Here is a 24,520-nt window from a genome sequence, read left to right as displayed (position 1 = left end):
AGCCTCTTGAGGTCAAGTAGACTTCTGATATAGACTTCTGAAATATATTTTACTAATGAAAGTCCTGATGACATTGAAACACATGAAGGGGGGAGGGATGTGGTTTGTTACTCAGTTGAACGGAGATAACATCTGACTTCACCACATGACCTGAATCATTTGTGCCCTGTGACTCAGAGAAATGAAGTAAAATCATTCTTTCGGTTGGTTATAACAAGAAAATGAGCAATATAGGTAAATGTACTTAATATTAAATTATAAGTAGAAGTTTATTTTTAGTACCGTGTTAATTTATTTTGACATGCCTGTTGTGCTTTTCTGAGTGTCTCGCCTGCCCATCATGTTTTTCCAGCATGTTGATGATAGGCCGAGAGATTTTTGTTGCTGATCCAGAAGATGAGCCTTAATCAATTCACATCCACTCTAAAGCGGCTAAAGGTTTGCAGGTTTTCTCACATAGTTTTCGTATAAGTACAATCCAACCTCCAACCATCAAAGACAGGCAGAATTCACCACAATTGTGGTAGGCTGGCTGGATCGCTAATATTTACCAAGACTTGAGCCAGTCATGTTACCAAGCCGTTGCTTGTTCACTGTAAACATAGTGCTTTGTTTCTGGAGAAATGAGTAACTTAACATTTTGAATATACCAGCCGTTGCCTTTTATCTTTGCTGCTGGTATATTCTATTAATAGCTTTGCAAAAGTTAGCTTTCAGCAGTGAATATTTGCTTCCATACTTTACTGCCCTTGTAGTAAATATTACTGTACAGTCGAAGAAATGACTGAAGTTCGATATTAACAATGATTAAAAGGCTGTAGAGAAGCTTGAAATCCAGTGATCTGGATATAGATATGTTGCGTTAAGTACTTGTCCAACATTGAGTGTCTGTTTCCTGTTCAGGAAGGACCATATCATGCATGCTTTGGAATGACATGGCCTTTGATACTGTTAGGTAGCAAATTTTCATAATCAGCCTTTTCCCCCTTTTCTGAACTTTTCAAAGTACATCTACTTTATTAATGTAACAGTAATTTCAACTACTGAGAGTAGATCATATGCTCATAATTTTCAGCTTCTGAAAAAATACTGACATTACAATGCTTTAGTTCAACAAGCAGCATGCGTGGACCGCTTTTATGAAGCTCTTTGATATACCACGTGTTGCATTTATTGCAGATCTCTGACTAACTGAGAAACCATATAAATGCATAACCCATTAAAACTCTGCTGTGGTATAATCTTGGATACAACAGTTTTTATAGCACTATCCCCTATTATAACATTTCTTCTCTATAATGTCACTTTTGTATGGCTCTTGTGCATTTCAACCTTGTAAAGGGACTCTTCTGTATATATAGTCCTAAGCTGTAGCTAAAATATACATTTTCTGTTTTCTGTTCTTCAGCTTATCCCATGAGGAGCACGGGTGCAATCATCCTTTATACGGTCATGGTGTGTGTAAATGGCCAGGTTGTGAGGCAGTCTGTGAAGACTTTGGACACTTTCTGAAGTAAGTCCAGCTCTGTTTTTTCATCCATTAATTGATTGACGTTTGATTAACTTAACAGAGTAATGCAGTTGGCCAGAGTAAAATACCATGTACGATGTACAGATTTGCAGTAAGTTTGCTTATAAAACTGCAGAATGGTAGTCATGGGACTGATAGTCTGAATCAAACTGCTAGTCCCATGTTTATGATTTGTGGAGGATAAAGCATTGTTGGGGGAGGGGGAGTGGCGGTTGGGGAATGAAGGCAATGTATACTAATGTCAAGCCAGTTAATTTCTGTATCTAGGCTGATGTACACTTTCACCAGTTGAAAAGAATATGAACACATGTACAATTCTGTAACTGTCAGTAATGGATGTACAATCAGGAAGGAAAGCAGACTCTGTAAGCAGTATGCATATTTATTTCCTTATTTGTTTTTAAGCTAGTTGCAATGCTGGCTCATAAACTCCTGGTTATTAATTAACTGCCAAACATAATTGGCCAACTGTTGCTCCAGTTAGTGTTAGTCAATACAGTGCCAGTAGGTACTCTTATCCTTTATGATAATCAGCATTGTTTGAAAACCATTTTTTCATAGGAATTCAAATATGTGCTTCCAACAGATCAATTACTGAAGCTTTAATGTTAATTCTTACATGAAGTCAGTTTTTTAAAAATGCTATCAGTGAGAAAATGTCAAAGTTCCAGCCAACTTAAAATTGTAGCTTTTAACCATTTGAGAACTGCATTAGTATATAATGAGTGGCTTGATAGTCACAAAAAATGTTTATTGCAGTCATATGATGAGACCACTCGAGCTAAGAAATTCTATGTGATTTACTTAATAATTGTTACTTGATATTTACAAAAATCATTCTAGTTGAGTAATCACTCACATTTTGGATACTGAAAAAGTTTCAGTACTGAAATGGCTAAGAGATTAGGTAATTTTTCAGACAGTGATACAATCCCATCTGTTTTTAATATTGAAGTATACAAACAGCTTTTGAGAACGGAATGTCACACTTAAAAACAAATTACTGACACTTGACTGTTGTATTTTTACATCAGCTTCTTTTAATAAAATTTCACATAAAATAGACCCAGCTAAGATTGAAGCGGTATGGAAAATGAAAGAAAGACTTATTATGAGTGATTTTTTTGAACTTGTTTTTATTAGCTCACTGTGGCGTAGTTTAGTTGTTTGTCTAGACTATTCAAACTCAGCAAGCATTTAAAAGAAAAACTTTAATTACAAAGAGACTTCTATTTAATGTGTTCCATGAGTACAGGGCCTTCTCACGTGCAGATTCAAAACCTTTCTGTCTGAATTCGCAGCATTGGGGTTTTTAATTTTAAGAAGAATGTGTTAAACAGCTATGTATGTGGAAAATGTCAACATGCAATAAATTGTGAACTTGTTTAACATGCTTTTTCTATTCTTGAGAATATCATGAGGGGCCAATTGATACATATTTTTTCCTATGCTTCTCTTTGTTACACAATGTGACTTTTTCTCCCTCCCCAAAATGTTATTTTAAGTCATATTCATGAGGTTCTAAGCATCATCAGGTGCATTGATGTTAGTTGAGATTTTCCTGTGTACCAAACCTAACTTACCCATTAATGTAAGAGGTGTTAAAACCTTTGGTGCAATTGTCTAAAAGGGTCAGAGTGACCCATATGCCACAGTGCCCTCTAGTGACACTAGAATTAAAACAATGACAAGTTACTTTTAAATTGAAAATCATTAGGCTTCCTCGTGATTTTTTTGAAAATACTGTTTCCTTAAATTAAATAATGTTTAAAAAGTCGAGGGAAAAATAAATGCTGCATCTTTCAGGTCTCATCATGAAAATAGAAAATTATGAAAAGAAAATTGGGCATAAACTTCCACCCTAGTTCACTTTCATTCTTTAACTGTGATGTGGAGATACTGGCGTTGGACTGGGGTGAGCACAGTGAGAAGTCTTACAACACCAGGTTAAAGTCCAACAGGTTAGTTTCAAATCACTAGCTTTCGGAGCACTGCTCCTTCCTCAGGTGAATTCTCCCTCAGTGTATCCAAACAGGTGCCGGAATGTGGCAACTGGGGGTTTTTCACAGTAACGTCATTGTAGTGTTAATGTAAGCCTACTTGTGACAATAAAGATTATTATTATTATTCACATTGGAGAGACATAAATCAAAACATAATTATCTGCTGTGTGATGTGGGTTTTCATGGTTTTGAGGAGTAATTACAAAAAAAACCTATCAAACCCCTTGCTAGGTCCTAACTCCACTTGCAGCTGAAATAGGCCCATAGAAGCAGATAGCCTGAGATTTACAAAAATCACAAGTCTTTTGGAAAATACAACTAGTTCAAAGCTATGGTGGTACTAATCAAACAATATATGAATTATTTTAAAAGCTGCATATATGTGGATTAAAATGTATTTTAAAGATGAAAATGAACTTTAAATGTCAATCAATGTTGCTAACTATTATACCAAAATATGTGGAAGTGAAAACTCTGTTTAATACAATGCAAACCAATACATCTGTTGATTTAACAATAACAGATTATTTTAACATCCACAGGTTTGTCTATTTTTGGAAACAATTTGTGGCTTTTAAAATGTTGTTTACATTCTTTTGAAACATAAATGTAACCATTCAGTGCAGCCTAAGTGTGGTATAGTCTTTTATCAGCGTAATATATTTTCTTACAAAAGAGGAATCTGGGCCGGTTTGGGTCTCCCACTTGAGGTGCAAATTTGCACTTTTTTTGCACAGGGGCAGCCATTTTCCTCGGCTTTCCTAACCCCATGCAATTTTCATGTGGCATTTTCCACGTTGGGAGGTCCTTGGGTGGAAAATGCTAGTTAACTTCTTCTGAGTTTGGGGGGTGCCCGTGGTGAAGGCCATAGAAAACTTATATTTCCTCCTGCACAATATTTTTATTTTCTGGTGTGGGTGTTGAATTTCCTAAAACAACACACTCTTCCTTGGAGAGTTTGTGACCCTGGGGGAAGTCTACTTAGAAGTTGGGAACATTCTGAAATGTACATGTAAATTGTTTTGACACCTTCAAATGCCAGTATCAAATGTGGTATTGTAATGTAGATTATTGTAATGTTTTTAATTCACTGATTCACCATAGGAACCTATCCTGCAAAGGTAAGTTGACCCTTACATTGACCACCTGTTGCCATGCATTACAGCACTTTTTCCAATGGGAAAAGTGCCAAAATGTGTTCGATATGTAAAAGAAAAGGCCTGTCACCCACTACTGTAATGTTTTGTGCTGTGATTCCAATCGATTGACAGCTGTAGCTCTTAGCAAAGCCCTACTTTTAAAGTTTGAAATAGAATCTCTGTGCCTGCTCTCCTCCATTGATTGATGGGCACTTTGCTTTGTAATGCAAATAGAATACCATTCATTTCTGTCAGTTTCAGCCAATTGAGCAGGAAACATTTGTTATGACAACTTTAGTCATTATGAATACTTGGCTGGATTTCAAAAGCTACTAGTGGCTTCAGCTCAGCAGTGGCCTATTGATGCAAGAACGTTTGAAAATTTAAGAGGCTTTTAAAAAAAAATAAATTTAGAGTACCCAATTCATTTTTTTCCAATTATGGGGCAATTTATCGTGGCCAATCCACCTACCCTGCACATCTTTTTGGGTTGTGGGGGCAAAACCCACGCAAACACGGGGAGAATGTGCAAACTCCACACGGACAGTGACCCAGAGCCGGGATCGAACCTGGGACCTCGGCGCCTTGAGGCAGCAGTGCTACTCACTGTGCCACCGTGCTGCCCTTAAGAGGCTATTATAACAGATTTTGCATTTAATTTGGTTTCATGTTTGTTTACAAACCTGATAGTCATTTGAAGGACTGCATTTCTTTGTACTGGAATAGTTTTGTTTTCTTTCCAGTATCACTGGCAATGTGTTGTAAGTCAGGAATTTCTTAGATTGGTAGAAGTATAATTTTTTTCAATAAAAAAAAAATCCCATTGCTATTTAAAGCTCCTGAGAACTGTACATAGTACATACTGTATGAGTAGCAATGGAAGATGCAAGGGTGGCAAGAGGATTGGGTGTGGGATGAGGGCACATCGGATGGCGTGGGTCGGGCCATGAAGTCTAAGGAGTCTTTGTTGGGAACCGGGATGGGGTTATCCGGTCCCCCAGCCACATGTTTCTAGGTGGCACGTCGGTCGCTGGCAGTGGGATTGTTTCTTCCCACTGCTTGTCAATGGGATTTCCCAATGAAGCCACCCCACATGCCGGGAAACCCATGGATGGAGGTGCCCTGCCGGCGGGAAAACTGAATCGCAATGGCCAGACAATTCTGGCCCTGGGCTGATGTGTTGGACAAAGGCAAACCTTTAGACTGGTTTGCTCCCACACAAACTCCAGTGAGGCTCACAAAATGCATTCCCACTCAACTCCTGTATGGAAAGACAAAAGTCCCAGGCAAAATCACAAGTGGATTGGATGTGGGTTTGAAAAGGTGCAAGAGAGCACAGATCAATTTTTGCTAGTCTACAGGAAACTCCAACTCTCTGCTCAAATTATCATAGCACCTAAATTATTAACCAAGTGTGAGTTTTTATGAAATAAATAATAATGTCCAATACATAGTTGTTGGAACATCATGGCAGGTTTCCTCGGGGTAGTGTGCTAGATCTAACCATCTTAAGATGTTTGATCAATTACCTTCTCTCCGTAATAAGATCAGAAGGAGGGCTGTTGCTGATATTTGCATTGTTTTCAGTACCATTCATAACTCGTTAGAAACTGAAATAGTCTGTGTCCATATGCAACAAGGCCTGGGAGACATTCAAGCTTGGGCATAATAACATAAGTGGCAAATACAAGGACCAAGCGATGACCATCTCCAACAATAGAAAATTGCACCATCTCCTCTTGACTTTTGACAGCATTACCATCGCTGAATCCCCCACATCAGCACCCAGTCAGAGGCTGGGAACTCTGCATCACACACCTGACTCCTTAAAGCTTGTCCAACATCTACAATGCAGAAGTCAGGAGTGCGATGGAGTACTCTTCAATTGCCTGCATGAATGAAGCACCAACAGTATTCAAGAAGCTTGTCACAAAGGACAATGCAGGTTGCTTGATCAGTACCTCATTCAGCATCTTAAACATTCAGCTCCTCCACCACTGATGCACAGTGGCAACAGAGTGTACCATATATACAAGATGCACTGCGGCCACTTGCCAAGGCACTTTCAACAGCATCTTCCAAATTCATAACCTTTGCCACCGAAAAGGACAATAGCAGCAAATGTATGGGAACACAACATCGGCAAGCTCCCCTCCAAGTCATATACTAACCTGACTTAGAACAATATTGTCATTCCTTCATTGTTACTGGGCCAAACTCCTTGAATTTCCTTCCTAATGGCACTGTGGGTGTACCTGCATTAGATAAACTAGCTGTTCAAGAAAGCAGCTCACTGCCATCTCCTCAAGGGCAATCGGAGATGAGTAATAATTACTGGCATTACCAGCGATGCTCACATGGCACAAAATAAATAAAATAGCCATGGGACTGAGATCTAAGGTCTTCCTAAGGAAGCATGTTGATGATGAAGATGATCAGCACACTGTCAGATATATAATGAACGGATTAGTACATTTTGTGATTTTAACACGAAACAAGTTATTGTGTTGCCATGTTGCTGTACAGCACTTAGAAATTTGAGAGTCAAACCTGGGGTTGTAAAATCTAGTAGGGGGCCCTCCCTCTTTACCATGCTTGAGTCATATCTAAAGTTTTTTAAATTGCACGATTAACCTTCCATTTGGTTCTTTAAAACCACAATTTTTGCATGCATTATCAGAAATGCATAGTTGGAAATTTTTAACTGGTTTTTTGAAGGACAGCAGATTTTAAAATACCTGATAATGGTAAACTGACTGGATGGAAGAAGGCCCATCTTTGTCCCATGAAAGGATCTTCATTTAGTTAGTTGTTTTATTGCAGCAATTTACATTAGTAACTGTCATTTCACTAGAAAGCTTTTGCGTACACTTCATCTGATTTCTAAAAAGTGACACATGACAACATTCATAGTCTCTCTTTATGTCAGTTCCACACTTTTATAGCCTTTTTATTTAAACCACATTTCGCTGAGCTGCATTAGAGCATATTTGAATATTTCATTTCCGATTAATTATGCACTGTGACCCACGCTGTCATTACGAGAAGAGAGTGACCCATCTAATGTAACGAAGTCTGCAAAGAATTGTTGAATATTCCTGCTGATGGGAGAAAAAAATCCTGAATGGTATGGAACCTTGGCCAGGTGTGGTCAGTCTCCTGCTGTGATGTGTAGTAAATGACAGAAATGAATTTCAGAAAGCAAGCACAAACGACATTTTGCTAAACTGACGAGCTGAGCATGAAGGCATGCTTAGTGACAGTGACCTACATGGTCATTGAAGATCTGATATAATTTATGATATATATAATATATTGGATCCATTAGTGAGCATAATGAAGTAGTGAAATGAAAGGGTATTTGTGAAATCAGTTCAAACATCCTGCTAGGATTATGATTAAATGATTAATGAAATGCTACTGCATAAGCATTTTCAAACAGTAATTCATGCAGAGGCTGATAAAAATCCTCCAATCATATTTCCTTCACATGCGAACCTTATCTAGACCATTTTATATAAATCATGAAATATGCTGTCTGCTGGCAAGGTACTTATTTAGATTAGTTATAAACGTGCAGAAAAAGGGAACATCTTCGCAGTATAAAATAATCATGCATAATTATATTCATAATTCAAGCTTGTGACAGATTCCATCTTTCTTATTCTTGTTGTCCTTTGCCTTCATTCTGGCTTCATTTGATTTCTGTTATCTTGATGACATAATTAACTGTTAAAGCTCAGAAAATAAGGAGACCTTCGAGAAGAGAAAGGTTGGTTGCTTTTTAATGGCACCAAAAGCTTTATGTGCCATACATATTCAGTCATACATTTCTGGAAGAAAATCATTTTGTGTCATTTTGGTGAATTACAAAACAGTACTTTCACAGGATGATGGGATTTTACCTCCTTTTCACATTAAAATGTTGATTCCAGCTCATTTTTGTTGTCAGTTTTTGGCCTGTTAGCATTTTTTTTTATAAATCACAAAGACCTTTATGACCAATTTCAAAATATAAAATGTCTTATTTTTAAATGAAAGGATTAAATATGTACAACTGGGTATGAGTTTTTTTCCGCCGTCTCAGGAAAGCACAGCAACTTTTCTATATTTTTAAGTATGTTGATCACCTGAAGATTTCACATTTCATTTCTTCTCAGACATCTCAACAATGAGCATGCACTGGATGACAGAAGCACAGCACAGTGTCGAGTACAGATGCAGGTTGTACAGCAGCTGGAACTTCAGGTAAGCTTTTTTTTTCTCAAACAGATGAATTGACCCAATTATCCAGCTGGTTTGCCATAATCAAAAGCCTTATGGTAACAGGCACACAACAACTAACATCTGTTTCAAGTTAAGTTCTTAACCATAGTCGTGGCCATAATCATCATTCTGGTAAAGTATCCTCATACTTTCTTCCTTCTCAGGCATAGTTGAGGATGACTTGCTTGCGTGCTAAAAATTAGTTCTCAGGTGACTGAAGATCCCAATGTGTGACCTAGTCTCTGTCACAGGTGGGGAAAATGGTGGTTGGAGGAGTGGGTGGTTGGAGGAGCAGGTGAGGGGGGTGCCCAGGCTGCCATGCGCTCCTTTCGCTGCCGTGCTTGTTTTCAGCTTGCTTTCAGCGATAAACCTCAAGGGGTATGCGATTTACCCAAAACATTTCTAAGTACCGTTTTGGGGGGAGTGTTTCCTGATGACTTGTTTGGGTGAGATACATACCTTTTTTTTTGGCCTTGGGGAGTTTCCCTGCATTCCCTGCATTAGTCCCTGATGCAGTTTGAGCCCCAATTTCATTCGTGGTTCACCAAAACAGACTTAGACACTGACGAATGGTACATCATTTGGTGCTGTAACATTAAGTGTTTCCTGGGGTACTTACAAAACACTGGTCTACTCACACTTAGAAATGTTTTCATTCCTGGGGAGTTGAACCTGCCGACCAGACCAGCTTCTCCAAGATCGGACCGCCAATTTGAAAAAGTGGCTCGATATCTAAGTGAGCTTGACCATCCTGGGGCAGCAAGGTAGCACAGTGGTTAGCACAGTTGCTTCACAGCTCCAGGGTCCCAGGTTTGATTCTTGGCTTGGGTCACTGTCTGTGTGGAGTCTGCACGTCCTCCCTGTGGCTGTGTGGGTTTCCTATGGGTGCTCCGGTTTCCTCCCACAGTCCAAAGATGTGCAGGTTAGGTGGATTGGCTATGATAAATTGCCCATAGTGTCCAAAAAGATTAGGTGGGGTTACTGGGTTACGGGGATAGGGTAGAAGTGTGGGCTTATGTAGGGTGTTCTTTTCAAGGGCCTATGCAGACTTGATGGGCCGAAAGGCCTCCTTCTGCACTGTAAATTCCATGGTTGACCCCCTCAGGCCCCGACCTGGCACTCTGGCTGTGCCAAGGAGCCCGTGTGCCAGAGGAAGAGCCACGGTGCCATCCTGCTCTGTCCCCGACCACCCAGAAATCTCCAATGGCCTGAGAAAGCCCCCAGGTGCCGTTAAGTCTGGTCCACGTTTGTGTGGACCAGTATTAAACGGCGCCAGTCGAGGCCTCACTGGGGAGACCATTAGTTTCCAGGAGCCAGAGAATCGAGTGCATGCATATTTAAATTAGCCTGATCTGGATCTCGCCCAGCACGATGTAGATCGCAACGTTTCGTGAGATTCAGCGGCCTCCTCGTGGTACCAGTTCAGGCACAACGCAGCCAATAAGTTGCACCCAAGATGTTCTCCTTCCCAGATGCCTTGCCCCCACTTGAGCTGGGATTTCCAGCTCAGTGGGGGCAAGGCATCTTGCACTTTTTCAAGGAGGATTTGGCCCGCCCAGCAGAGCTGATCGAATGCAGTTAATGCTTTAATGCTGGACATTTTGAACAGTGAGGCTCTAGCCATTCTTCAAATATTTGTTTTCCTTAAGTATTATACTGAAATCATGTTCATATCAATTCAAGTTCAATTAACCATCAGGACTTTGTGTAAAAGCAGAAAACATAATGTGCTTCAATACTTCATTCTCCATTTTAACCTCTGGAGCTCCTTTTCCTGACTTCCAGTGTCAGGTCACTTACAAATGAAGAGAAGGGACTAGTATTAAATGGTATAGCTATTTCATCCTGCACAGTGTCAATGAAGAGGTTGTATTTACACTGTGATTCCCATTTTAGTCATCATTTTCTCATTTACACTTTATAGGCTGAAGTGGTGCTGCCTCCAAAACATGCTTGCAGCAGTCAGGTTTGAAAAAGAGCAGAGAAGAAGTAAAGAGCAAAAATGGGGTGTGTGGAGGCACAGAGAATGGGCTGAACAACACAGTATATAGCAACTCGGGAGTTCAGATCCCACCATAGCAAGATCTGGAGTTAAATTCCAAATGCATGACAATTAAATAACTGAAAATGATTTTAAATACACTATGACCATTTGCAATTGTAATTTTCTCAAACATTTTCTAACATTTTCAAAACTTTGAAATACATACAAGTGCCTTGCACCCCAAAAAAGTTTATTTTTGAAAGCTTTCTCAAAAGACCGCACATATGAGCAGTTAGCAAAATACTTCTTAAGAATTAGGGAAAGAAATGGGGATGAGGAGAATTTTTTTTATCTGAGGGTCATGAGTATTTGAAACTTTGTTCCCTGGGGAGTGGTGGAGACAGGGGACATGATTCAGGGGACTCAAGTTAAAGCTGAACGACGCGTTTAGCAGGGTGTTTCTGAGCAGCTGCAGCACCGAGAAACTCTCAACTATCCAACGGCACTTTGTTGGCCTTGGGGAGATTCTCCCCACCGAGGCAGCGCTGAGAGGCTCCTCGCAGATCGGGTGCCATTTTGAAAGGCTGCTCCCATCTTTCTGCCACCCTCACCCCCCCCCCCCCCCCCTGAACTTGGGGCGGCACCCGTGAACCCACCTACTTGGTCCCCCCTGGTCCAACCCCTGGCAGCACCAATTTGGCACCTGGGCACTATCAGCCGGGCACACTAAATGTGCCGTGGGAGTGCCAGGGTTCTGCCCTGCCGCCGACCGGGGGGGGGAGGGGGGTCTCCAATGACCTGGGGGACATCCCCCGGTGCCTTTATGATTGGTCCACGGTCATGTGGACCAGTACAAAATGTAAGATGGTATCCTGCCGAGGTTGTGAGGCGCAGGAAATGTCCAAATCAGAATTTCGCCCAGGGAGGGTGAAATCCAGATGGCGCCGAGTAGAGCAAGTCGAGCGACTCTCAAACAGCCCAGCGCCCGGCATGGAGTCTATAATGGGGCTCACGCACGATTCACCTGTTGCGCTCGGATGGGGTCGTAGAATCACAACCAGGGTCATTGAATATTTTGAAGGTAGAGGTAGATAGAATATTTCATAGCGGTGTGATGGAGTATGGAGTTGAAGCCACAATCAAATCAGCCATGATCTTAATAAATGCTAGAGCAGGCTGGAGGGGCTAAATGGCTTCTTCCTACTCCTAATTCGTATGTTTGTATAAAACTCCCAATGGTGATTCATGCAGTTGGGCGGTTTGTTGTGGGTGCAGCATTAGCCACAGTAGTTTATAAATTCACGCAAAAACCGTGGGAACTCTTTTAATTTGCATTGGAAATTCTCAATCTTTTGCACTGGTATGGCTGATTTTGGACACTTCGCACTGGAAGTGATCGCATAGTCCAGCCGAAACTGTACTGCTATAAATGCTCAGAGTTTCTGAATGTGTAGTGCACAGTTGTTTCACAAAATATATGAATACCAATAGGCAAGAGCAAATATTGTAATAATGTTCTGTCCATGTCAGTAAGCTTAGGAAAGGAAAAGTACACTATTTTGATGGAGGACAGTAACTAGCATGCAAGGCATTTCATCACAGGCAGGTTCTGTACCATTTCTATCACTCTAATAATCTTGCTGGAGGTGCAGAGGAAAAGCAACAACAGAATAGAATGCAGTGGACAGCCATGGAAAGTACTGAAAGGCAGGCTTACAAAGTTGTAGTTGTCAACATGGTAAATAAGCATAACTACTAACATGGAAAAATATCAGCAAGATATAGCAACTAAGAAATTGGATGGGAAAATATAGTTATGCATTATGTATAACATAGTGGGAGAGGAAATTTACTGCAGGAAGGAATTTGCATTAGTCAAATCACCATACCTTAATCTCCACTGATGTTATGTTTAAATGAAAAACTGGCATCAGTAAGAGAGCATGATTTTTTTTTTGTTCGTTTGTGGGATATCCGCATTGCTGGCAAGGTCAGCATTTATACTCCAGTCTTAGCGGCCCTTGAGAAGGTGGCGGTATGTCATCAGCTTGAACCATTGCAGCCCATGTTGTGTACGCACACCTACAGGGAGGAAATTCCAGGATTCTGACAGTGACAGTGAAGGAGTGACAATAACGTTCCAAGTCAGGATTATGTGTAACGTGGATGTGAATTTGAAGGTGGTAGTGTCTACTATCCTTGTTCTTCTAAATGATCAAGGTTGTGGGTACTGTTGAAGGAACTCTGGCAAGTTGCTGCAGTGAATCTGCAGTGATGGTAAACAGTGCTCCCATGGTGGAGGATGTAAATTCTTACGGTGGTGCGTGGGCTACATATTAAGCAAACCACTTTGTCTTGAACTGTGTTAAACCTCTTGAGTGCCGCTGGAGCCGCACTGATCCAACCAAGTGGAGAGTAGCCTTGCATATAGTTGACAGGCTTTGGGGAGAAAGGCAGTGAGTTACTCCCCACATAATTCCCAGGCTCTAACTTGCTCTTGGAGTCACAGTGCTAATATGGCTAGTTCAGCTAAGTTTCTGGTTCATGGGCCGGGTTCGCCGTTGAGAGTCCACCCCGCTATCGCTGCTCGCGAGGAAGGAGAATTTGGTGCTCAGCCAAATCTCCCATTCACTGCAACAGGACTGGAGAATCCTGATGACATGAATGGACAGAGAATCACGCCCATGGTAACTCCTAGGATGTTAGTTGAGAATTCAGCAATAGTAATGTTGTTGAATGTCATGGGGAGACGGTTAGATTCTCTCTTGTTGGAAATGATGTTGCCTGACGTTTGTGTGCATGAATATTACTTGCCATTTATAAGCTCAAGTTTGAATGTGGTCCAGATCTGGAGGTATACTTGCAGGGACAGCTACGGTATCTGAGGAGTTGTGAAAGATACAATGCATAATTGTCAGCAAACAATTGTGCTGAAGACACTACCCTGACATACACCTGTAATGTTCTAAAGATAATATGATTATCCTCTCACAAACAGAACCATCTTACTTTGGCTAGGTATCATTCCAACCAGTGGAGAGTGTTCCCCTGATTCATTGACTCCAGTTTTGCTGGGGCAGCTTGATGTCACACTTAGTCAAATGTTGCTTTTTTGTCAAGGGCTGTCATTCTGGTCATACCTCGGGAATTCAGCTTTGTTTATCATATTTGGAGCTGTCATGAGATCTAGAACCGAGTGACCCTAGCAGAGCCTCAAACTGAGCATCGGTGAGCAGTTTATTGCTGTGCAAATGCTGCTTGACAGCCCTGTCAATGACACCTTCCATCTCTCTGCTGATCATTGAGAGTAGATTGATGGGGTGCCAATTGACTGAATTGGATTTGTCCAGTTTTTTATGAACAGGACACACATGGCCAATGTTTCACTTTTTATGATAAATGCCAGTTTTGTAATTGTACTGGAAGAGCTTGACTAGTGCACACAGCTGGTAGAGGAGCACAAGTCCTTGTCCTTTTAATGGGATGTTGTCAGGGCTCATATCCTTGGTTTTACCCAGTGCATTCAATAAACTGTTCCTTAATATCACACTGAGTGAATCAATTGGCAGGACACTAACATGGATGATGCTCGGGACCTCAGGTTGAGGCTGAGGTGGATATCCACCCTGCAACAATTTTGGCTAAAGGAGGTTGTAAATGCTTCAGCCTTGTTTTTGCACTGACCTGTGGGCTCCCCCATCGTTGAGGATCGGGATGACTGTGGAGGCCGCTCCAATCAGTTGTTTAATTGTCCATCACCATATCACAACTGGATGTGGTTGTATATAAATAGTAAAGCCCCGGACATTAAGATCATTGACTTTATTGTGCTTCATTACTTCTATGAATGGCTAGCTAGTAGCCATCCAAATGCAAAGTGAACAAATAAAGAAAGAAATTAGAAAAACCAAAACTAGCAAAATCAAGGGCCAAAATGGAGACAGAGGAGGTTATGGTCTAAAATTGTTGAACTCAGTGTTGAGTCCAGAAGACTGGCGAGTGTTGAGTTGAAAGGTGAGGTACTGCTCCTTGAGTTTCATTGGAACAGCAGTGGGTCAAGGACAGAAAGGTCACAGTGGGAGTACGGTGGAGAATTGCATTGACAAGTGACAGGAAGCTCAGGGTTATGCTTGTGGAAATAATGAGGCAGCAAAGGTAGATTTCTTTGATGGAGAGCCTAGGAAGCAATGTGTTAATGGAAATTGGAGCTCCTACTGCACTGCGTTACTGATGAAACACTTATTTATATCCTTTGTCATCTCCAAACTTGATTACCTCAGTGTTGTTCTGGGCAAAGTTCTGAGCCCCTCCACAAATTACAACTCATCCAAAAACTTCTCCGCATGCTCTAGTAGCTACAGGATTTATGCAACTGTTCCATGTACATGAATCAGATATAAATGTATGTGAGGAAAGTAACAGCAGCAAGTGACCTTTGGGAATGGGGAGGGGGGAATTAACAGTGCAAAGGAAATCTTGTAGCAATATTTCGTGCTGCAAAATCAAGTCAAAAGGTATAATATAAGTCTGCTATTTCTGCCCAGTCAGCAGTAAGTCATCCGTGGACAATACTTAGTTAACGTCAATTTCAGGTATGGCTGAAATACTGGAGACCAGTAGCACTATTGACCTCATGCATAACTAGAAAGAACCCTGCATGAGTTTCTGAACAACTCAAATTGTGCTGCCTTCTGAGGTAAATACACAATAAGTTGCAAGGTAAAAAAGCCCACAATAAAGTCTCAACACCTTTGATAACAGTGATAAAATAGTTGCTTTTGATGTATGGCAGTGAAATGAAGATCGGGCTAAATTCTCCACCTTGCAACACTGCAAACGTGAACTGCGATCGGGGAAGAGTCGGGTGTCCGGCCAAAATCAAAGTTAGCGCACGGCGCCACATCAGGCGCCATGCTCCGGAGTCCTTCACTGGTGACGATACTGAGGTTCACGCCCAGTGCCAGAGGGAGCATGCAAAACCGGCATTTTCATGCATTTAAAGGTGATTGACATGGTTGGCCCGCTATGCTCCGCCGCTCTCAGGCGGATGTCACATGGGCACGGTGTGCTACAGATATTTACAAATGGGGACTGGGCGCCATGGCTGCTGAGGGGGAGAGAGAAGGTAAGCAAAGTTTGAAAACAAGATTGTACCTCCCGGGCGGCATGGTGATTAGCATTGCTGCCTCACGGCACCGAGGTCCTAGGTTCGATCCCAGCCCTGGGTCACTGTCCATGTGGAGTTTGCACATTCTCCCCGTGTTTGTATGACTTCGCCCCCACAACCCAAAAGATGTGCCATGTAGGTGGATTGACCACACTAAATTGCCCCTTAGTTTGGAAAAAATAATTGGGTACTTTAAGTTTAAAACAAAATGTACCTCCTGCTTGAGGGGTGGCTGGCAAGGCCGGGCCAGGAGGAGTAGTGGGAGCGACTTGCTGACAGTTCAGTTAATTTGGGGTGCCCCCTCAGGATCAGGATGGCCATATTCAGGCCGCCATTGCTGCAATATTTGTTTTAAACGCACCCGTTTGATACAAGTTACAGGCCCCTGGTTGCTCACTCTGCTGAGTGCTCACCGTGTCCTGTAAATGTTCACAGAGCCTTTGGTCATTTGGGAGCCCATCCAGGCTGCCCCTGAGGGAAACCCTCAACCCCCAACTGACCCATCCACAGGATGGGCATGGCCAAACTCAATCAGTGGCACACCCAGGTGCTGGCACTCCACAATGCACTCAGCAGAAGCACAGCCTTAGCCATTGACTGCACTGTGTGCCCCAAGCCTTGGACGTCTTTACCCGTGGTTGTGACTTGTTGACATAAAGTTTCACCACAAACACCATCCTTTCAGTGTTGGCCTGGGTACCACGCATTGTCGGCACCATCACCTGCACCTAAAGGTGGTTGGTCTTCTCCAACTGCACTGCAGGTGCAGGAAAGTTGCTGACACCCCCCTCCTGTTGATTCTGGCTCTGTATCTGCATCTCCATCAGTGACAGGATCATACATTCCAGAAGTGCAGTACCTGTCTGGACTACAGCTGTTTCCTGGGATTGGGCATCCCTCCGATTGTCCCTACCCTTGAGAGTTCCTACTATCACCCGCTGTGCTGCAGCATGTGTGATGCTCACACCAGATGGTGACCCAGGAGCCTCTTCACTAAAATGCCCCACTGAGGTGATAGTGTCTGCGATGGTGGACGGTGCAGGTGAATGCAGTACCGAGAAGTCGGTGTCGTCCCCAGACTGGTCCTCCAGGGTGTGGTGGGGTACCCCAGATGGGCCGGCTTGGTCTGATGGTGATCCTGCAAGACAAAAGACGAGACACATGGTGAGATCATGGGAAGGAGCGGTCTGGGGAGAGGGATGACTCACTTGCTATAGGGACATCATTTTGCATTAAGGGCACATTTGGTCGTGGCATGTCGACCTCCATCTTGGAGACAGCCCTCTCCTGTACCATTCCGAATAATACCATTGCCCTCTGCTCAGTGGAGGTGAGAACCCAGAGGTCCAGGATGCCCACTCCAATCTTCTCCCGCTTCCATCTGTTATGGCCCGTCTTTTCTTTGGAGACATATTAAGTCCATAGTGAGATGCATGGAGGCAAGTTACACAGGGCGTCTGTAGTTGGTGGCATGTGTGTGCAAGGCACCTGGCTAGAGGACAATACAAATGTTGATGTTTTGTGCAGGGTGGGATTTGGGGGAGATGCGGGCAGCTGGGTTTCGATTGGGCTTTATGGAATTGGGTGTGCGATATGAGGAGTGAGGGACACATGCGATGCCAGGGGACCAGAGGTGGTGGCTCACCTGAGATGCCCTAAGGAGGTAATTAATTTTCTTGCGGCCCTGTGTACCATTTGCCAGGTGAGGTTCACCCTGCTGAGCGCCTCGGACACCTCTGCCCAGGCCTGGTTGACAACCGGGGGGCGATAGCTTCCTGCCACCCAAGGGGTAAAGGATATCTCACCTCTCCTGCACCACATCCAACATTGTCTCGAGCTCCGTGTCTGCGAAGCATGGTGCTGCTCGTTGTGGAGCCATTTCGTGGCTGGAATGAGTGTGTGTTTGTGTGGAGCGTTTATAAGCAGTCCAGCTTGTCAAACTCTCCAGCGCCAATTCCGGCCCACACCAATTCAACATCGGCTGGAATGAGAATTGCTCTAGATTCACGCAGGCAGAGTGCTGACTCATGTCCTGAATTGCTCCAGAAATAGTGCTCCCGACGGGAACGCAAACCACACGCAATTCACACCCAAAGTCAACACTTAGTCGCCCAAACTGAGTATTTAGCCCCAGATGGTTGGAAGACCTTGCATTAATTCAGATGGTAATAGCACACATAAAGGTTGTGAAAACTTTTCTATCCTGATTAGTGGCAGAAACAAAATTTCTTCTGAAAACACAGACTGGAGTATTTCCCATGGAGCATTTTCCTGGATATGTATTTTAATCTGATGGCTCTACTAATGGACTATAAAGGATTTGCCTTGAGAAAGATGGCCCGTTCCCAGAAATTTCCTATTTGTCTGTCTATCATTGTCATTGTGCCTTCTGCATTTCTTCACAGTTAGGTAAAGATAGGTGCCAAGAGTTTGAGGATCCAGTTTCCTGGCAACAGACATGCTGTGCTTAGTCTGTGGTTATCTGATGTGCTATCAGTATTGCAACAATCAGGTCAAATCAGAGTGGCTGTTAGCTAACGAGGGCTGTCAACTGGCCATCTGGCTTACGACTCCTTTGCATAACCAAACCACACGTGGAAAGCCTTCCTATCAATTGGAACATCATCGAGAAGGCCACTGTAGTAGTCAAGCAATGATTTTCCTGCCCAGGTGGGAGGAGTCGTGCAGTACTTGCCAGAGTTCGGCTGATTCATTGTGCTTTGCTGTATCCTATCATGAGTACATAGCACATACCACCAAGTATCCGGTAAATAGCCGCAAAGGAAGGAGGAAGGCAGCCTTTCTGCTCAGGGTGTCTGTGATTGGCTAATCTGACTGTGGTAGCAATGAACACAGCTACAATGGGTTCTTTAGATACTGAAGCAGTCTATGTCCAAACACAGCAAGACCTGGCTTAGACTGACGAGTCTCAAGTAACATGTGCACCACACAAGTGCCAGGCAATGACCATCTCCAACAAGAGAGAATCTAGCCATCGCTCCTTGACATTCAATGGCAGTACCATTGCTGAATCTCCCACTAGCAACATCCTGGTGATTACCAGAAATTTACTGAGCTAACCATGTAAATACTCTGGCTACAAGAGCAAGTCAGAGGCTAAGAATCCGGTGGAGAGTAACTCACCTCCTGACTCCCCCAAAGCCTGTCTACCATCTGCAAGGCACAAGTCAAGAGTATGAATACTCTCCACTTGCCTGAATGAGTACAGCTCCAACAACACTCGAGTAGCTCAACACCATTTAGGTCAAAGCATCCTGCTTGATTAGCACCCCTTCCACAATCCCTCCACCACTGACAGACAGTAGCTTCCAGAAAGAATGGCTTGTGTGTACCATGTACAGGGTCCACTGCAGGAATTCACCAAGCCTCCTTAGACAGCACCTTCTAAATCCACAACCGCTACCATCTAGACAGTACCTTATAAACCTATGACCGCTACCCATCTAGAAGGACAAGGGCATCAGATACATGGGAACACCAGCACAAGGAAGGTCCCCTCCAAATTACTCACCATCCTGACTTGGAAATATAACGCCGTTCCTTCACTGTCATTGGGTTAAAATTCTGGAACTCCTTCCCTAATAGCATTGTGGGTGTACCAACACCACATTGACTGCAGCAGTTTAAGCAGACAGCTTACTGTTACCTTCTCAAGGGCAATTAGGGATGGGCAATAAATGCTGGCCTTGCCAGTGATGCCCGCATCCCATGAATTAATTTTAAAAAGTCACATTCGACAACACCTTGCCTTACCTCTAACACTGAACATCAAATTGTCCTCTTCGCCACACTGCTGAAAGAAAAACGACCACAAAACAACATTCTCAACATTCAATATTTCCTGCAAAAGTCGTCTAATCCCCCTTGTGCATCCACTCACTGCCTGAGTTTCAGACGCCTTTGCCTAACCTAGTGCTCCTGTGCAGTACTTCCCAAGTGGAGCATTGCTGGGGAAGGCAGCAAACTGCAGACGGCTTTGCTGGTTGATTTCATGCATTTCTGTCCTGAGAAGATCCTGGTCGAACTGGATCAACCTGGGATGGCTGGCTGGCTGATGGGCAATAAATAACAATGGCTCTGGTGGAGTGGTATCGATAAAAGGAGGCAACATTTCACCCAGAGGATGGACAGCAGGTTTGTGTTTTGTCGGAGCCTCTCCCACCCCCCCGGAGCAGTGCCTAAGCAGTCCTAGTAGCCCGTTGGAAGGCAAATTACTGGACTGTCACAAAATCTTGGCGAGCCCCTTTGAATATTAGTGGCAGCACCCATGATTGTAGCTGTCTTAACCCTACATGACAACAAGCTAAAATCCAATGACTTAAGTCTGGACTTGCACTGCAGTACTCCAATGTTGGGTGGATTCTGCTTGTGCTGCATTGAAACTGAGACATTGGCCACCAGACATTCTTTTGTCATAGATCCGCAAGAATTCTCATGGAATTGGGCACCTTGACAGACTTTCCCACAGGCTCGCCAACATACCCAGCATACCTTGGTGCAAGCTGATCAAACCTTTTCTGCATGCAACCCCATCAAAATCTTCATCTGAGTTCTTTGCAACAGAATTGGTCTGTGGCCTTTCTCTCTCGGGAACTGGCTTCTATGCTAACTTTGTATATGCCCTGCCTGCAGTTCACTCATGCCTGGTCACTCAACACATGCAGATCTTCTGAAGTATGTTCAGTGCCGGATTCTGAGCTGGTGGCTCAGCATGACACGTGGCAGTGTTTTTTCCTCCTCAGTCTCTTGCTTTTCTTCCACTTCATGCTCCTGTGTCACTGAGAAAGGTTGCTGCATAAGATAAAGATGCATGGCATTAAGGGTAAAGTAGTAGCATGGATAGAGGATTGGTTAATTAATAGAAAGCAAAGAGTGGGGATATCGGTAAGTTATGGATTGGGCAAAAAATTGGCAGACGGAGTAAAGTGTGAAGTATTTATTTTTAATGTATTTTATTACAAACATGTATCAGAACAGGTTACAGTGAACAAACATCCTGGGAAACATGCTTCCCTACAATCAACTATACAGTCTACAGATTTTTCCTCTTTTTCACCTCCCCCCCCCCCCCCCCCTCCCCTGCGACGAACAGCCCCTCAAACACGATCACAAACATTCCCCACCTTTCCTTAAACCCCCTCCCCCCCCCGAAGAGCCCCTTAACTCATACTTTATCTTCTCTAATCGCAGGAAGTTGTACGGGTCCCCCAACGAAGCTGCTACCCCCCAGTGCCCCGATGGCGTAAATGTGAAATTGTCCACTTTGAGAGGAAAAATAGAAAAGCCGAATGTTGTTTAAATAGAGAGAGATTGCATACATGTGGGACCAAGGTTTCTTGTACATGAAGCACAAAAGATTTTGTAAGGGGAATGGAGTATAAAAGTAGGGAAGCTTTGCTCAAAATGTACACAACATTTGTGAAACTGCAACAAGTATTGTATGCAATTTTGGTCACCATGCCTAAGGAGAGATTGCATAGAATTTACAGTGCAGAAGGAGGCCATTCGGCCCATCAAGTCTGCACCGGCTCTTGGAAAGAGCATCCTACCCAAGGTCAACACCTCCACCCTATCCCCATAACCCAGTAACCCCACCCAACACTAAGGGCAATTTTGGACACTAAGGGCAATTTATCATGGCCAATCCGCCTAACCTGGATCTACTTGCATTGGAAGCAGTTCAGAGAAGGTTCACTCAGCTGGAATGAGGGCCTTGTCTCGTGAGCAAAGGTTCAATATAAACTCATTGAATCTAGAAAACATAAGATTCTGAGCAGGCTGAACCGGGAAGATGCTGAAAGAACAAGGGGGCACAGCTTCAAAATAAGGGTCTGAATTCTCAGTTTGGGAGACTACGGGCACGATTTAATGGGAATATTTTTAAGAGTCATTTTGGGAGCGATTGGCAAGGTGTTTCTCCATGGCTGCATTGGAGGAAACAAGCCCCCACGAGCTTCTCGCTTTTACTGGCTGCCTCGCCGTCTGAGTTGTCAGACTCACACCTCAGCGCCTCGCTGCTAACAAGGGGCAGCTGCTTTTAAACGCACCCTCACCACTCACTCAGACAACACACAAGTGTGGCAGACCTGCTCCACACTTTGGGGATGCCGACCTCACAAGGCTTCTCAACGGCATCAATGCGTGACAGGATATTCTATTTCCCCGAGCGGGTCAGAGACCAGCAGCAGGGTCACCAAAACCACCTGGGAGGCAGTGACAGGGCTGTCAGTGCAGGCAACATGACAAGAAGGACTGCTATGCAATGTTGGAAGTAGACCAACAATCTCCACCAAGCTGCAAGTGTAAGTTACCACCCCTCTCCTGCCACCCCTCAAATTCCCAAACCCCCCCCCCAAAATCACTGGCTGATACATCGCACTCCCCCCACATCTGATTTACGTGCTTTCTCCTCAGAATCCACTGGTACCCACCAGCACAATCCCTTCACGTCCAGATCCGGTGCCCGCACATGCCACCTGCTATAGACACCCCTTACCCATCAAGCATGCGGCTCACAATGCCCTCTCTTTTTCCCCGCAAGAGAAGACAGCCCATAATAAGCAGGAAAGGGCCAAGATGGGGGGCAGACCACCTGAGGTTCAATTCCTCACCCCTATGAAAAACGGGCCCTGGAAATCGCGGGGTTGTATAGGGAGAGAGCAGTCAGTGATTTGTGAGGATCCATTGCCCCTTCACCCTGATGAGTTGTTCATGTCAGACAAAATGATCCCGCCCTCTCACTGCCGACATGTCCATTCTCTTGCAGGATCTCCATCTAATGGGCCGGGCCATCCGGTGACGTTTTGAACCCTCACACCCCCCCCCCCGCCACCCAAGAGACCACTTCAGAGGAGAGCTCTGAAGAGGCCACCATCGATGTATCACAGCTGGCACCCGCACCCTCCATCAGCACAGAGAGACATGCCTCATTGGGCATTATTAGTGACAGGGTTCTGGGGCACAATCTGTTGAGCACCACACAGTTGCTGATACACATCAGGTGAAGGCAGGAACATTCAAGCGAGATAACAGGCGGAGGATTGCTAGATCTCAGGACTCAACTGGGTCCCAGTCAGATGCCAAGCCTCCCAGAGCTGGCACGGATGATGGGACATAGCCATGAGATTCGGGCGAGGGTGTCAGCAACATCCGGACTCCCCCAGTGCATAGCTGACTGGAGGAGTCCCAAAGGCTACGGGTGCTGGAGAAGATGCATGGCACTAAGGTCTACACTGCTAGGGTGGCGTCCGCAGTGGAAAACCTGGATCACAGCATCAGCATCTTGAGTGGTGCCCATGGCATGGCTCAGTCTGTGATATCCATGGCTCAGGGCCTCAACATCATTTCACAGTCAATGAGGGACATGTCCTTGGTGCAGATGTCATTCTACCAGTCTTGAGGCAGAAATTGGACTCTTGAGGAGTAATTCTGTAGAGAATCTGTGTCGAAGTCAATATTTTTCCCGCTTCTGGACTGTGATAGAAAGATTCAACAACGCTCGTTAAGAAAACAAAACAAAGCTTTATTTACGAATTACAGCTGCATGCAGAAATGGCTGAAACTTGAAGTCAGAGAACAGTCAGTAAAAACTGCTGTTTCCTTCTCAAGTCCGCGCTTTCACAGAGAATCCGCTCAATATTTATACATTATCAGAATCAGGATTACGTGACTACAGCTTGGTCAGGAATTCGATCAGAAGTAAAAACATAAGCAATATCCTAAAACAGGCATCACCTTGCTGACCTTTCAGGACTCTGGGTCTCATACCATTATCTTGTCTTTTGATCGCATGTTTAAGAATTGGAGGAGACTTGTTCTGGCCCTATCTTGTCGTATTTAGACTGCTTTGGGTTATGACGAGTTAGTCTTATCAGAATTTACAGAGCCCAGGCATTTTGGAACAACTTGACCTTCTCTGATCTTCTCTTATTTGTGCTTTAGGTCATGCAAAGTCAGTTTTTCTTTCATTGTACCCAATAGTTGACCAGTTTTCCCATCATGCCATTATATACTTCATAGAACATCACACAGATAGACATTGCCGAGGCACTCCAAAGCATGGCCCAGTCATTGAGGAGCATCGCTGAGGGCGTCGACACCATGGTGCAGACAATGAGGAGCTGCCAGGACTGGCAGAGCCAGGGGACTCAGATAACCCTGTTCCTTCACTGTCGCTGGGTCAAAATCCTGGTACTCCCTCCATAACAGCACTGTGGGTGTACCTACACCTTAGGGACTGCAGAGGTTCAAGAAGGCAGCTCACCATCACCTTCTGAAGGGCAGCTAGGGATGGGCAATAAATGCTGGCCTAACTCTCAACATCAACATCACAAAAATGAATTTTGAAAAAAAAGCCTCTGGAGCTCACGCATGTCAATGCTGTCAGCCTCACCAGGAAGAAACAGCTCG

At 43.9% G+C, this 24,520-nt stretch overlaps 1 protein-coding gene across 18 annotated transcripts in view; it reads left to right on the top strand.

The window, feature by feature from the left end:
• The window catches only part of foxp1b (forkhead box P1b), a 645,688-nt gene that overhangs the window by 539,414 nt on the left and 81,754 nt on the right, over nucleotides 1–24,520 (top strand). For all 18 annotated transcript variants that reach the window (XM_038810651.1, XM_038810658.1, XM_038810652.1 and 15 more), the window contains 2 exons: nucleotides 1,409–1,513; nucleotides 8,834–8,921. In XM_038810651.1, the coding sequence (XP_038666579.1) occupies nucleotides 1,409–1,513; nucleotides 8,834–8,921 (193 nt within the window). The remainder of the gene's footprint in view (nucleotides 1–1,408; nucleotides 1,514–8,833; nucleotides 8,922–24,520) is intronic.

Source organism: Scyliorhinus canicula, chromosome 11 (genome assembly GCF_902713615.1).
Source record: "Scyliorhinus canicula chromosome 11, sScyCan1.1, whole genome shotgun sequence".
In the NCBI taxonomy this organism is placed as follows: domain Eukaryota; kingdom Metazoa; phylum Chordata; class Chondrichthyes; order Carcharhiniformes; family Scyliorhinidae; genus Scyliorhinus; species Scyliorhinus canicula.
This window is presented reverse-complemented; position numbering and strand designations above follow the sequence as displayed.